This window comes from Pristiophorus japonicus, chromosome 2 (assembly GCF_044704955.1).
Source record: "Pristiophorus japonicus isolate sPriJap1 chromosome 2, sPriJap1.hap1, whole genome shotgun sequence".
In the NCBI taxonomy this organism is placed as follows: Eukaryota; Metazoa; Chordata; class Chondrichthyes; family Pristiophoridae; genus Pristiophorus; species Pristiophorus japonicus.
In genome coordinates, this window is record NC_091978.1 from 130474791 (window position 1) to 130490700 (window position 15910).

Genomic DNA, 15910 nt, shown 5'->3' on the forward strand with positions numbered 1-15910 from the left:
CATCTGTGGAGAAACAAGAGTCCACGTCTCAGTTCGAGATGCTGCCTGACCTGCCGAGTATTTCCAGCATTTTATGCTTTTATTTCAGATTTACAGCATCTGCTTGCAGAGGGGAGGGGAAGATGCAGAAGAGGAGGAAGCAGAAGGAAGGATGCAACCCAGACAGCCGCTATCTGGCTGGGCTATGCAGGATGGAATCATCCGCCTGCAGTACCAGCGACCACAACCCAAATTCCCCTTTCAACATTAGTCCCACACCTTACCTTCCCTCTGTTACTAACCATCACAGCAACCTCTTGGCCACATAAAAGCCACCACAAAGAAAACTTTCCAATCCAACTTTATACATCTCTCCATCCAATATGACATCAAGAAATCAACTAATCACCCTTGTGCATTCCCTTAGTGACCGTCTTGTGTGTGCCATTGCCTATCCTACTGATGTTACGCAGTGCAACCCCAGTGGCTGGTGAAAGGCTGCTGTTTCAGTGGGGGGACAATGCAAATGGCCTTGCTGGTGGACTTGAGAAGCTGGTGGCTGGGAGTGTGAAATTGAGTGATGGTGTCCACTGGCTGGGTAGGATGCATTGTGTGTGTGAAATGAGGAAGGCACAAGAACATAAGAAATAGAAACAGGAGTAGGCCATACGGCCCCTCGAGTCTGCTCCGCCATTCAATAAGATCATGGCTGATCTGATCATGGACTCAGCTCCACTTCCCCGCCCGCTCCCCATAACCCCTTATCCCCTTATCGTTTAAGAAACTGTCTATTTCTGTCTTAAATTTACTCAATGTCCCAACTTCCACAGCTCTCTGAGGCAGTGAATTCCACAGATTTACAACCATCTGAGAGAAGAAATTTCTTCTCATCTCTGTATTGAATGGATGGCCCCTTATTCGAAGATCGTGCCCTCTAGTTCTAGTCACCCCATCAGTGGAAACATCCTCTCTGCATCCGCCTTGTCAAGCCCCCTCATAATCTTATACGTTTTGATAAGGTCACCTCTCAATCTTCTGAATTCCAATGAGTACAGGCCCAACCTACTCAACCTTTCCTCATAAGTCAACCCATTAATCCCTGGAATCAACCTAGTGAGCCTTCTCTGAATTGCCTCCAAAGCAAGTATATCCTTTCGTAAATATGGAAACCAAAACTGTATGCATTATTCCAGGTGTGGCCTCACCAATACCTTATATAGCTGTAGTAAGACTTCGCTGCTTTTATACTCCATCCCCTTTGCAATAAAGGCCAAGATACCATTGGCCTTCCTGATCACTTGCTGTACCTACATACGATCTTTTTGTGTTTCATGCACAAGTACCCCCAGGTCCCGCTGTGCTGCGGCACTTTGCAATCTTTCTCCATTTAAATAATAACTTGCTCTTTGATTTTTTTCTGCCAAAGTGCATGACCTCACACTTTCAAACATTATATTCCATCTGCCAAATTTTTGCCCACTCACTTAGCCTGTATGTCCTTTTGCAGATTTTGTGTGTCCTCCTCACACGTTGCTTTTCCTCCCATCTTTGTATGATCAGCAAACTTGGCTATGTTTGTCCCTTCTTCCAAGTCCTTAATATAGATTGTAAATAGTTGGAGTCCCAGCACTGATCCCTGCGGCACCCCACTAGTTACTGGTTTCCAACCAGAGAATCAACCATTTATCCCGACTTTCTGTGACAGTGCAAGCTGCAAGGGGGATGCTAGGAGGCTGCAGGGGGACTTGGACAAGTTAGATGAATGGGCAAATGCATGGCAGATGCAGTATAATGTCGATAAGTGTGAGGTTATTCAATTTGGTGGCAAAAACAGGAAGGCAGATTATTATCTGAATGGTGACAGATTAGGAAAAGGCAACAAGACCTGGGTGTCCTGGTACATCAGTCACTGAAGGTAGGCATGCAGGTACAACAGACAGTAAAGAAAGCAAATGGCATGCTGGCCTTCATAGCGAGAGGATTTGAGTATAGGAGCAGGGAGGTGTTACTGCAGTTGTACAGGGCCTTGGTGAGGCCACACCTTGAGTCCTTGAGTATTGTATACAGTTTTGGTCTCCTAATCTGAGGAAGGACATTCTTGCTATTGAGGGAGTGCAGCGAAGGTTCACCAGACTGATTCCTGGGATGGCAGGACTGACATATTTAGAAAGATTGGATCGACTAGGCTCATATTTTCTGGAATTTAGAAGAATGAGAGGGCATCTCATAGAAAAATAAAATTATGACGGGATTAGACAGGTTAGATGCAGGAAGAATGTTCCCGATGTTGGGGAAGTCCAGAACCAGGGGTCACAGTCTAAGGATAAGGGGTAAGCCATTTAGGACTGAGATGAGGAGAAACTTCTTCACTCAGAGAATTGTAAACCTGTGGAATTCTCTACCACTGTAAGTTGTTGAGGCCTGTTCGTTAGATATATTCAAAAGAGAGTTAGATGTGGCCCTTACGGCTAAAGGGATCAGGGGATATGGAGAGAAAGCAGGAATGAGGTACTGAAATTGCATGGTCAGCCATGATCATATTGAATGGTGGTGCAGGCTCGAAGGGCCGAATGGCCTACTCCTGCACCTACTTTCTATGTTTCTATGTTCTCTGTTGGTTAGCCAATCCTCTACCCAAGCTAATATATTACCCCGAACCCCGTGAACCTTTATCTTGTGTAGTAACCTTTTATGTGGCACCTTGTCAAATGCCTTCTGGAAGTCCAAATACACCACATCCACTGGTTCCGTCTTCACAGTGGAAGACACAAAAACCATGCCAAAATTTGCAGGCCACAGGAATGTGGGAAGGGAGGACCTTGAGACAATCACTATCACTAGGGGAGTAGTGCTGGACAGGCTAATGGGACTGAAGGTAGACAAGTTCCCTGGTCCTGATGAAATACATCCCAGGGTATTAAAAGAGATGGCTGAAGTTATAGCAGATGCATTCGTTATAATCTACCAAAATTCTCTGGACTCTGGGGAGGTACCAGCGGATTGGAGAGCAGCTAATGTAACGCCTCTGTTTAAAAAAGGGGGCAGGCAAAAGGCAGGTAACTATAGGCCGGTTAGTTTAACATCTGTAGTGGGGAAAATGCTTGAAACTATCATTAAGGAAGAAATAGCGGGACATCTAGATAGGAATAGTGCAATCAAGCAGACGCAGCATGGATTCATGAAAGGGAAATCATGTTTAACTAACTTATTGGAATTCTTTGAGGATATAACGAGCATGGTGGATAGAGGTGTACCGATGGATGTGGTGTATTTAGATTTCCAAAAGGCATTCGATAAGGTGCCACACAAAAGGTTACTACAGAAGATAAAGGTACGCGGAGTCAGAGGAAATGTATTAGCATGGATAGAGAATTGGCTGGCGAACAGAAAGCAGAGAGTCGGGATAAATGGGTCCTTGTCCGGTTGGAGATCAGTGGTTAGTGGTGTGCCACAGGGATCAGTGCTGGGACCACAACTGTTTACAATATACATAGATGACCTAGAAGAGGGGACAGAGTGTAGTACAACAAAATTTGCAGATGACACTAAGATTAGTGGGAAAGCGGGTTGTGTAGAGGACTCAGAGAGACTGCAAGGAGATTTGGATAGGTTAAGCGAATGGGCTAAGGTTTGGCAGATGGAATACAATGTCGGAAAGTGTGAGGTCATCCACCTTGGGGAAAAAAAACAGTAAAAGGGAATATTATTTGAATGGGGAGAAATTACAACATGCTGAGGTGCAGAGGGACCTGGGGGTCCTTGTGCATGAAACTCTTTTGGAGTAAACAACAAAAATATTAAACCATGCCCCCCGATCTGGGGGAAACCCAAAAGGTTAGTTTGCAGGTGCAGCAGGTAATCAGGAAGGCAAATGGAATATTGGCCTTCATTGCGAAAGGGATGGAGTACAAAAGCAGGGAGGTCTTGCTGCAACTGTATAAGGTATTGGTAAGGCCGCACCTGGAGTACTGCGTGCAGTTTTGGTCACCTTACTTAAGGAAGGATATACTAGCTTTGGAAAGATAAAAGAGACGATTCACTAGGCTGATTCCAGAAATGAGGGGGTTACCTTATGATGATAGATTGAGTAGACTGGGTCTTTACTCCTTTGGAGTTCAGAAGGATGAGGGGTGATCTTATAGAAACATTTAAAATCATGAAAGGGATAGACAAGATAGAGGCAGAGAGGTTGTTTCCATTGGTGGGGGAGACTAGAACTAGGGGGCACAGCCTCAAAATACGGAGGAGCCAATTTAAAACCGAGTTGAGAAGGAATTTCTTCTCCCAGAGGGTTGTGAATCTGTGGAATTCTCTGCCCAAGGAAGCAGTTGAGGCTAGCTCATTGAATGTTTTCAAGTCAAAGATAGATAGATTTTTAACCAATAAGGGAATTAAGGGTTACATGGAAAGGGCGGGTAAGTGGAGCTGAGTCCACGACCAGATCAGCCATGATCTTATTGAATGGCGGGGCAGGCTCGAGGGGCTAGATGGCCTACTCCTGTTCCTAATTCTTATGTTCTGATGTTCTTATGTTCTTATCCACCCTGTTCGTTACATCCTCAAATTTGTCAAACATGACTTCCCCTTCATAAATCCATGCTGACTCTGCCTGACCGAATTTTGCTTTTCGAAATGTCCTGCTACTGCTTCTTTAATAATGGAGTCCAACATTTTCCCAGCCACAGATGTTAGGCTAACTGGTCTATAGTTTCCTGCTTTTTGGCTGCCTCCTTTTTTAAATAGGGGTGTTACATTTGCAGTATTCCAATCTGCTGGGACCTCCCCAGAATCCAGGGAATTTTGGTAAATTACAACCAATCCACAATCCCTGCTGCTACTTCTCTTAAGACCCTAGGATGCAAGCCATCAGGTCCAGGGGATTTAGCTGCCTTTAGTCCCATTATTTTACTGAGTACCACCTCCTCAGTGATTGTGATTGTGTTAAGTTCCTCCCCCCACTAAAGCCCCTAGACTCCACTGTCGGAATATTGTTAATGTCCTCTACCGTAAAGACTGATACAAAATATTTATTCAGAGTTTCTGCCATCTCCACGTTCCTCATAAGTCAACCCCCTCATCTCCGGAATCAACCTTGTGAACCTTCTCTGAACTGCCTCCAAAGTATATCCTTTCGTAAATATGGAAATCAAAACTGCATGCCGTATTCCAGGTGCGGCCTCACCAATACCCTGTACAACTGTAGCAAGACTTCCCTGCTTTTATACTCCATTCCCTTTGCAATAAAGGCCAAGATTCCATTGTCCTTCCTGATCATTTGCTGTACCTGCATACTAACCTTTTGTGTTTCATGCTCAAGTACCCCCAGGTCCCACTGTACTGCAGCACTTGGCAATCTTTCTCCATTTAAATAATAACTTGCTCTTTGATATTTTTCTACCAAAGTGCATGACCTCACAATTTCCAACATTATACTCCATCTGCCAAATTTTTGCCCACTCACTTAGCCTGTCTATGTTCTTTTGCAGATTGGAGGGTGGAGTTGTGGTGAGGGGAGGGCAGGAAAGCAAGAGATGCATGTGAGAAGGAGGATAACAGGTGAGAATAGCAGCCTCTTATATTCTTTCAACTCCGCGCTTGCCAAGAATGGCCAGCACTATCTCCTTCAAGGAGGTGAGGTGAAGCTAAGAATGGGAGGTAGGCTGCGTGTTTGGTACAGATTGTTGGTAGGTGAGTGATTTGGAGGGGCAGGGGTGGGGAGTCGTGCATTGAGAAGTGTGTGAGGCTAGTGGTGCAGTTGGTAGGTGATGGCTTTTGAAGATGCACGCCCTGACCTTGACCACTGGTCTGAGGTCATGAAGCTTCTTTGGGTATTGGAGCTAGGTAGTGGGGGCAACAGTGCTGGCAGTGACGGCCTCGGTGATGCGGTCCCGCATTGTTCTTTCTGGAGGGCCTCCTGGCCCCTGTGGGTAGAGGAGCTTTCTTGCAGTGTTGACCCCCTGTGCAAAACTGCACTGTTGCGTGACAGATCGTGGTTGCCCCTTCTCTGGCTTGCTGACCCATGTGTGCTAATGCTGAAGCACTTTTCCCTTTTTCTTTTAGATCCAGTTGGAAATTCAGCTTTAAAGAGCTGAAGACTCCCATTTAGGAATTCTTGTTTATGTTAATTTTTTTTCTGAAGGCAGTTGAGCTGCAAGGGCTAAAAATGGCCTATTTTTACATGATTTAAAAAAAATTTCAGAAGGCTTTAATAGACCGAATTGCTTTCTGAAATGACAGCCTCGCTTTTAGAGCAGGCTGTTCTAGCTGCAGTGACGTTTCAGCCGTGCTACATTGGGGCTTCCTGCCGGGACCAATGCCACCAGGACGGCGTTGCACATTGATTTTAGTGCTGGACCAATGCTAATTAATCCCCAGCCCTAATTTTCCGGTCCTGCCAGCGCCACCATTTTCAGCAGACGTTAACACCGGCAGCCACTGTGGCGGTCACAAATTTCTAGGCCTATGATTCTATGAATGGCTACTAATCAAATCCAAGTCCTTTTCCTTTTCTAATAGACTGCTACTTTTAAATCAGCCCCATCTACCTCTACATTCCCTCAGGAACAGGTAAAGTGACAGACACAATACAGAGTCTATCATATTGGTTCCTGTAAAGTATACTGTGAGGGAAACAAAATCGGTTTGTGGATAGGAGGGATTTATTCGGATATTATGCCATTATTATAAATTATGAAAGAATAGCTCCTTTAACAAAAGCAAATAAATGTACCTGTTACAGATGCGGAGTGGGAGACTTTGATTAAACTCATCCGATGTCCTGATTTACATTTCTTGAGACCTTGAACAATTTTTACTGATTCAAAATGGTTAATGACAACAGTGGAGAGACTGGGAGCTGTTTCTGTATCAATCAGCCATTGACAATTACGGAACATCACATATCCATCCTTCCCCTGTAGAAACACAATATATTGTTTTCATTGTAAAATGATTGCCCGTAAGCCCGAGTAAAACCTATGGGGGGTAATTCCCACAAGGTTCTCCGAGTTATCCATTGTTTTTCTGGATTTCCCACGACTCTTCTGCTAAAGTTAAGTCAAACGACCTGTGGAAATTCACCCCATGGGCTAGACTTTCCACTTTGCTGTCTATCGCCCAAATAATGGGCGATGTTCCAGCGATGTTTGATGTCCCAGCCTTACCGATTGTTGGCTCATTGCCCATTTTTTGGATGGCGATTTTCTACTCGGCGATAGGCCAGCAATGTCAAATGGACAATGCAAAAGGTCAGCGATGTGATGCTCGCCGAAGGAATGGCCAGCAATGTGGAAGGCAAACGCTTCCCTAGCAACGGCCTTCTGCGCATGACATTTTTTTCCCCCAGTTGACAGCATTTTGTGCGTTTCGGGAGGTCAGGGGTCATCCACACGTGCGCAGTAAGGTCGATTGTGGTGGGGGGAAGAGAGAGAGAGAGAGAGAGAGAGAGAAGGAGGAGGAGAAGAGAGCTTAGATGAGGATTGAGAGAGAATTAAGATTGAGGATTAAGAAAGCAAAAGGTGATAAAAACATTTGAAAGAGTGTAGTCGAAAACATGAGCTCAACCGTTCAAAATATTATAAAAGTTATCAAAATGTCAGCAGCATCATCATCAGATGTGGAGGAGGCTCGCAAAAGGGCCAAGCCCTTCTCAGATGAGGTAAACAAAGTCCTTGTTCAAGAGGTGTATGCAAGGTGGGGCGAGTTAACCTGGGGTGGCAGTGGGAAACCCCCACCCCGGACATATAGAAAGATATGGGCCGAAATTTCGGACGTCGTCTCGGCGGCGTCTAATGAGGTGACCAATGTCACAGCATTGGAGCAGCCTGGTCGCGTCAGCAAGAGTAAGTACAGATTTTACATTTTGTATATTATTGTATATTATTATAATTTTAATATTAAATCGCCTGCATTGAAATATATTTTGTACACAGTGGGACACTTTTGTACATTAGCTCCTGACATTGCAGACCTCAATGGAGATTGTATTAGAGAGAGATATGTTTGTGTCAATCATCACCTTGTATCCCCGATTTGTGTTATAACTGTTAAAATGTCTTTCCATGATAGTACACCTACCATCAAGCTTATGCCATGCACTTTGCCAATTTTGCAGAGGACGATATCGAACAACCGAGCCCAGTAGTGGCGCACGGGAGGGGGCACAGCTGCGTTACAACTGCTGAGTGACATTAAGGAGCGTGCTGCTGCTCTGGTGGGGACCAAGTCGAGCGACCACCTCCCGTGGATCTGCCAAGCCCACTGATGGGTCACATGAATAATGCGTCAAGCAGTGTTAAAAGTAATGTAAGGTCGTTTCATGACAATATACGAACGTATGGTCCTCTTAATCAATCTCAGACTATTTCTGCCTCCACAACGCTGTTACTCAAATCTACATAGATGTACTACCATATGTACTAACATATGATGCATTGTTATGCAACGTCTCCTACTCTCCCCGAGATGCTCATCGGCCTTCTCCTCCTCCTGCTGCTCCTCGTCATCTACCTCTTCCGTCTCCAATCCTTCTTGAGGTGGACCGGCAGCCCCATCTGGCAAATGTTGTCCTCTCCTTATAGCTAGGTTATGTAACATGCAGCACACCATAATAAACTCAGCGACCTGGTCAGAATGGTACTGTAGGCTGCCTCCCGAGTGGTCCAGGCATCTGAAGTGCTGCTTTAGGACTCCAATTGTCTTTGATAGTGTTGCGTGTAGCAATGTGGCTTTCATTGTAATGCTTTTCGGCCTCGGTAACGGGGTTACGCAGGGGGGTCATAAGCCAGCTGGAAAGGCCATATCCTTTATTCCCCAGCATCCAACCGTGATCTAGTGGCTGATTGGCAAACAGGTCAGAGACAGCACTCTCACGCAGGATGTGTGCATGCTGCGTGAGAGGATGCTGCCTGGAAAATTAGCATTAACTGCCATGATGATCTGATTGTGGTCGACAACGAGCTGCACATTTAGCGAGTGAAATCCCTTTCGGTTACGAAACACCTCCGCATTCTGTAAAGGTGATTTCAGGGTGATGTGCGTGCAGTCTATTGCCCCCTGCACCTTAGGGAAGTTTGCTATTCCCTGGTCATAGGGAAGTTTATAAAATCCATCCTGCAAGCGTAAAGGGCTTGAGTTACCTGTCGAATGAAGCAGTGTGTGGTGTGCTGAGATGTTGCCAGCTGAAGCCTGAAAGGAGCCCGATGCGTAAAGGATAACGCCGCAGTAACCTTTACCTCAACGGTCAGTGTCGTCCTGATGGTGCTGGCAGGCTGCAGATCCCCCTTGATGAGCTGACAAATCTCATCGATGACCTCCTTTCGGAAGCACAACCTCCGAAGGCACGCGTTATCAGACAAGTTCAGGTAAGATTGCTTTTCCTTGTAAGTTCTTCGGCTGTAAGGTCTCCTCATACGTCCAGGCATTACTCTGCGACTTCTACGATTGAAACCTTCACTTAACTCAAGCCCAGATGCCAGCAGTTCTGCACTTAAAAGTAATGGCAGATAAGATTCAGCCCCCATTCTTTCACTGTTTATATAAATGCCTTTTCTACTACTAAACTGACCTTTCCACGAAAATAAATGAAAATATAATTGTAATAAATAATAAGTTTAAATTTGATTGGATATATCTGTCAAATACACTTATAACTCACAAATTATTAGAGCCTTCCTCCTTTCCTTCGATATTCAAAATGGTGTCAAAATGGAGTCCGGAGTGCTGAGTTCTGTGAGTAAAGCCCAGGAAAAGCAACTATTTCCTGGCACTGTTGTTGGCGGGCGATGTGCCGGAAGTTAGAATGGGCGATGTGCTCGGTGATCAGCTCGGTGATGTGAGCCGAAAGTCAAGGGCATCATTTTTCGGCGATGCTCCAGTCTGAATTTCCACTTTTTTGTCAAAATGGGCAATGAGGTGCCGTTTTGGGCGATATGAAGTGGAAAGTCTAGCCCTACTTATATATTACAAATGGAGTGGTTTCAGGATTTCAAATGTACTACGCCAGCAGATGGCACTGTGAATGTAACATTACATGACAAATTGAAAACATTGCATAACATGACATGACATCTGGAAATGAGTACTCTCTCCTCCAGCTAATATTGGAATTGGAGTTGCTGCAATCTCCTTCAGAGCATTCTTGGGGCCTGGTGAAGGAAAAGTTATTGTCCTCATTCGCCCCTCTCCCGAGAATAGATGTGCGGCCATGTGTATGTGAGGGGTGCTTCCCTCAACCCCTTCCCCCACTGAAATAAAATTTGAGGCTGGGATGATATTTTGAAATCCAACCCTACTGAGATAGGTTGCTGGGCTTCCTCCCTCTCCCCTGCTGTCTCCTATCCCCTATCCTTCCCACACCTATTCCCCTCCATTCCTTTTCTCTCCCCTCCTCTCAACTCCTCTCCCTTTCCCTTCAACTCTACTGCCCCACTCTGCCTTCTTCCCCTTCGTCTCCCCCACTTCCTGTCCTCTCCATTCCCTTCCTGCTCCGCCTGATCCAGCCTAGGTCTAATTATTCGCCACCCTCGAACCCTGCTTGACCTGAACACTACAATTGGTCTTGCTTCCCTGTGTGCATTGCAACAGTTACAATCTAAAAGCTTTGGGTCGATCCTACTTCAGATGTCATATTTCAAAGTGCCATAACTATATTAAAAGTGAAAAATGCAGTCATATCATACTGGCTTCCTCCAACCTGGAGGTGGAAATTCACGGTGAACTTAACCCACCCCAGGGTGTCCAGCGGGAATGGGGCAGCTGCAGCAATTCACCTTTGAAACAGTGCCACCACATTTCCACTCCCTTCCCACCCACTGGGCCCTTTTCTTTTTAAAAAAAAGGCAGCCATCTTTGACTCAAGCAGGAGCCTCTTGAACACATTTAAATCGCACCCTGATGGTATTTAACCGCTGATTTGAGTAAAATGTTGAAAAAGCAAAAGCCCTAATAAGGTACATTATAAAAATGTAAAGTTATGTGGCCTCCGGGTCACCCGATCTTTACCTGCCAGTCATCAGCCTGCTGCCTCTTTACACACATTTCAGTTGTGCAGCTGGCTGGTGAGATGTAAATGAGGCCCATGAGTTAAAATGGCTTGGGCCTCAAATTGAAGCCGTTGGCGGGGATGCTCACCCAGCCCACCGGACTCCCATTTTCAGTGAAAATACCCCCTCCCCCATAAACAACTGCCAAATGACAAACTTCCCTCATGTACAGTAATTAATCTCCAATTGACCTCAGGATGTCTTATTTAAAATTAGACTTTGTGACCATAAAGAGACTGATAAACATAGATGTGTCTTAGCAGCAAAGTAATGTACTGTGCATTACATGCTGTAGTGCTTCTATTGCTATAAAATAGAGCATCCAACTTTTTATGAACAATGCCATAAAAAATCTGCTAGTGAGCATTAAAATCATAACTCTTGTTTTTTAAAAAATCAACTAGTTAATCTCACAAACAAAGTTGTATGGCCAAAATTCATCAATCCTGATCCACAAGAACTGTAATCATAGCCTGCACCCCACTAGCGATGCATACTTCTGCTAGAATATCCAGTTTAGGGATGGGTCATTTTATTTTAATAATTCTGGCAAGTACCCATATCAGTATGGATGTATCTTGGGAGTGAGGAGGGAGAGGGTGACTTAGGTACTTCAAGGGTGAGCAGCCTGGCTTCAAAGACAACTGATAGCTGTTAATTAGCCCCCTTTTCTAAAGAATATGATGTGATCCAGTCATGCCAGGATTTTTCAACCCATGACCCCAGTCTGGAGCTCCCTGTAAGCATCACTTACATCAATCCATGAACCCGAACTCCAGTAACTTGTGGCATCTAGATCGCTCAGCACACAGGATATCCAGCCGCTTATAACCACCCCCCAGCTCCGTTTCCTTTGATATGTCAGGCCATCATTGGGCCAAACAAACTTCTGGCCACCCCAGATGCCAGCGGAAAGACTCCTCAGTTACACTTTGGTGCAGAAGCCCAGTGGCCTAGAAGTTCAATGGCGCATCTTCATTTTTCAGGCACAAAACAGGCACCTAAGTCTCCAATATGCCAAGTAGGGCGAGCTTGCTCATTATGAGCTGGAAATGCGAAGCCCCCCATATTTGTATCGGCATAAAGAAGGCATCCAGGGCCCGTGCCCGAAACAGGCGCTAGTGTCTTAGGCCTCAAATAGGATGCCTATTGCCTGTTTGAGGATCCCTGTGTAAAATTGTGCTACCCTAAACGCAACTGCTGCCGGGCTACTTGCGACCAAACCAAACCAAATCCTTAAAGGCCCCAACCTTAGGCTGCCTCCAAAATGGCAAGTTTAAAGAAAATACTTACCTGAATGTGGAGCCAGTGGTCGCAGGTGTCCTCTCAGCTCCACTGCAGTATCGTAGACTGTTGCGGAACCCAGTCACCACCATGCCCCACCCACCCCCAACGGAACACTGGCTCCCTCTCCCGGTCGTCTCCCCTTCCCATTAACAACCTACCCGATTGTCACTGCCTGTGGTGCAGCGGTCCGAAATTCAAAGCCTCTTCACTGGCGAGCTGTCTTGGGACACCCAGCAGGTTCATCGGTTTCATTTATACGAGGGCCTTCCAGATCTGCAACTCCTGCCATAGCTGACATTTAATTCTGACACCTACTTCAGAACCAGCCCAGAGACACCCATTTTAGAGGAAGTATTTAGTGAGTCAGAAAGATTTATTAGATGAAGCACTGAGCACTAGTGAGCATAAGTACCTGAATTTGGAAGACAGGAAACGTGACGTCCCTCAACAGGGTCGAGAAACAACTGCCCTCTGACATAGCTGAGAAGCCTAGAAACCCAGATCTCAGGTGCCCAGTCTTCAAAAGAACAATGATTAAAAAGCACCAATCTCAGGTGCATGCAATGAAGATATTTTCCATGTATTTGACTGATGATGAAAAAGTGGGAAGAGTCCACTGCATGCATCTGAAACACACTGCAGGAAGTTTCTCAGGACATGCAGAACATCCTGGAGTGACAGGAGATTTCTGCAGCAACAAGGCAGGGATACAAAATTGTTTTAACAGATAGGAAACAAAGAATTAGGGTAGATGGTGTTGGATTGCATTGGAGAAGGGTTGGAAGTGGTGTACCTCCCTGAGGCTGAAGAGCTTTTCCCAGTCACAATGCGGATTCCGTCCACAGAAACATAGGAAATAGGTGTAGGAGTAGGCAATTTGGCCTTTCGAGCCTGTACCACCATTCAATAAGATCATGGCTGATCATTCACCTCAGTACCCATTTCTTGCTTTCTCTCCATACCCCTTGATCCCTTTAGCCGTAAGGCCATATCTAACTCCTTGAATATATCCAATGAACTGGCATCTAAAACTCTCTGCAGTAGGGAGTTCCACAGGTTAACAACTCTCTGAGTGAAGAAGTTTCTCCTCATCTCAGTCCTAAATGGCTTACCCCTTATCCTTAGACAATGTCCCCTGGTTCTGAACTTCCCCAACATCAGGAACATTCTTCCTGCATCTAACCTGTCCAGTCCCGTCAGAATTTTATATGTTTCTATGAGATCAGCTCTCATCCTTCTAAAATTCAGTGAATACAGGGCTCAGTCGATCCAGTCTCTCCTCATATGTCAGTCCTGCCATCCCGGGAATCAGTCTGGTGAACCTTCGCTGCACTCCCTCAATAGCAAGAACATCCTTCCTCAGATTAAGAGACCCCAAAACTGAACACAATATTCCAGGTGAGGCCTCACCAAGGCCGTGCACAACTGCAGTAAGACCTCCCTGCTCCTCTCCTCAAATCTCCTAGCTATGAAGGCCAACATACCATTTGCCTTCTTCACCGCCTGCTGAACCTGCATGCCAACTTTCAATGATTGATGTACCATGACACCCAGGTCTTGCTGCACCTCCCTTTTTCCTAATCTGCCACCATTCAGATAATATTCTGCCTTCGTGTTTTTGCCCCCAAAGTGGATAACCTCACATTTATCCACATTATACTGCATCTGCTACGCGTTTGCCCACTACCGAACCTGTCCAAGTCACCCTGCAGCCTTTTAGCATCTTCCTCACAGCTCACACTGCCATCTAGCTTAGTGTCATCTGCAAACATGGAGATATTACACTCAATTCCTTCATCCAAATCATTAATGTATATTGCAAATAGCTGGGGTCCCAGCACTGAGCCCTGCGGTACCCCACTAGTCACTGCCTGCCATTCTGAAAAGGACCCGTTTATCCTGACTCTCTGCTTTCTGTCTGCCAACCAGTTCTCTATCCACGTCAGTACATTACCCCCAATACCATGTGCTTTAATTTTGCACACCAATCTCTTGTGTGGGACCTTGTCAAAAGCCTTTTGAAAGTCCAAATACACCACATCCACTAGTTCTCCCTTGTCCACTCTACTAGTTACATCCTCAAAAAATTCTAGAAGATTTGTCAAGCATGATTTCCCTTTCATAAATCCATGCTGACTTGGACCGATCCCGTCACTGCTTTCCAAATGTGCTGCTATTTCATCTTTAATAACTGATTCCAACCTTTTCCCCACTACTGATGTCAGGCTAACTGGTCTATAATTACCAATTTTCTCTCTTCCCTCCTTTCTTAAAAAGTGGTGTTACATTAGCTATCTCATAGTCCATAGTCCATAGGAACCGATCCAGAGTCGATAGACTGTTGAAAAATGATCACCAATGCATCCACTATTTCTAGGGCTACCTCCTTAAGTACTCTGGGATGCAGACTATCAGGCCCCGGGGATTTATCGGCTTTCAATCCCATCAATTTCCCTAACTCAATTTCCCGCCTAATAAGGATTTCCTTCAGTTCCTCCTTCTCACTAGACCCTCGGTTCCCTAGTATTTCTACTATCGGGTACAATGGACATGATCTTCACGGCACGACAACTGCAAGAGAAATGCAGGGAACAGCACCAACCCTTGTACATGGCCGCCTTTGACCTCACAAAGACCTTTGACACTGTTAATCGTGCGGGACTATGGAGCGTCCTCCTCCGTTTCGACTGCCCCAAAATTTTGTCGCCATCCTCCGCCTGCTCCACGATGACATGCAAGCCGTGATCCTGACCAACGGATCCACCACAGACCCAAACCACATCCGGACCGGGGTCAAGCAGGGCTGCATCATCACACCAATCCTCTTCTCTATCTTCCTCGCTGCAATGCTCCATCTCACACTCAACAAGCTCCCCGCTGGAGTGTATCTAAACTATAGAACCAGTGGGAACTCGTTCAACCTTCATCGTCTCCAGGCTAGATCTAACACCGTCCCATCCTCTGTCGTCGAACTACAGTATGCGGATGACGCTTGCCGTCTGTGCACAGAGGCTGAACTCCTAGCCATCGGCAACACCTTCACTGAGGCGTACGAAAGCATGGGCCTTACACTAAACATCCGTAAGACAAAGGTCCTCCACCAACCTGACCCCGCCACACAGCACTACCCTGGTCATCAAAATCCATGGTGCAGCCTTGGAAAACGTGGACCACTTTCCATAACTTGGGAGCCTACTATCAGCAAGGGCAGACATCGACAATGAGGTTCAACACCGCCTCCAGTGCACCAGCGCAGTTTTCAGTTGCCTGAGGAAGAGAGTGTTCGAAGACCAGGACCTCAAATCTGCCGACAGGACTGTAGTGATATGTCTCAGACGTGGACCATATACAGTAGACACCTCAAACCGCTGGAGAAATACCACCAACGCTGTCTCCGCAAGATCCTGCAAATCCCCTGGGAGGATAGATGCACTAACGTCAGATTTCTCGATCAGGCCAACATCCCCAGCATCGAAGCACTGACCACACTCGACCAGCTCCGTTGGGTGGGCTACATCCTCCGCATGCCCGACACAAGACTCCCAAAACAAGTGCTCTACTCGGAACTCCTACACGGCAAGCAATCCCCAGGTGGGCAGAGG

General features: G+C 46.0%; 1 protein-coding gene across 3 annotated transcripts in view; it reads right to left on the bottom strand.

Moving 5' to 3' along the window:
- Nucleotides 1-15910, bottom strand: part of LOC139232264 (trifunctional nucleotide phosphoesterase protein YfkN-like) — a 118471-nt gene that overhangs the window by 1981 nt on the left and 100580 nt on the right. For 2 of the 3 annotated variants that reach the window (XM_070862562.1, XM_070862563.1), the window contains one exon: nt 6710-6893. The exons of the other annotated variant lie outside the window; for it this stretch is intronic. In XM_070862562.1, the coding sequence (XP_070718663.1) occupies nt 6710-6893 (184 nt within the window). The remainder of the gene's footprint in view (nt 1-6709; nt 6894-15910) is intronic. 3 annotated transcript variants of the gene reach the window in all.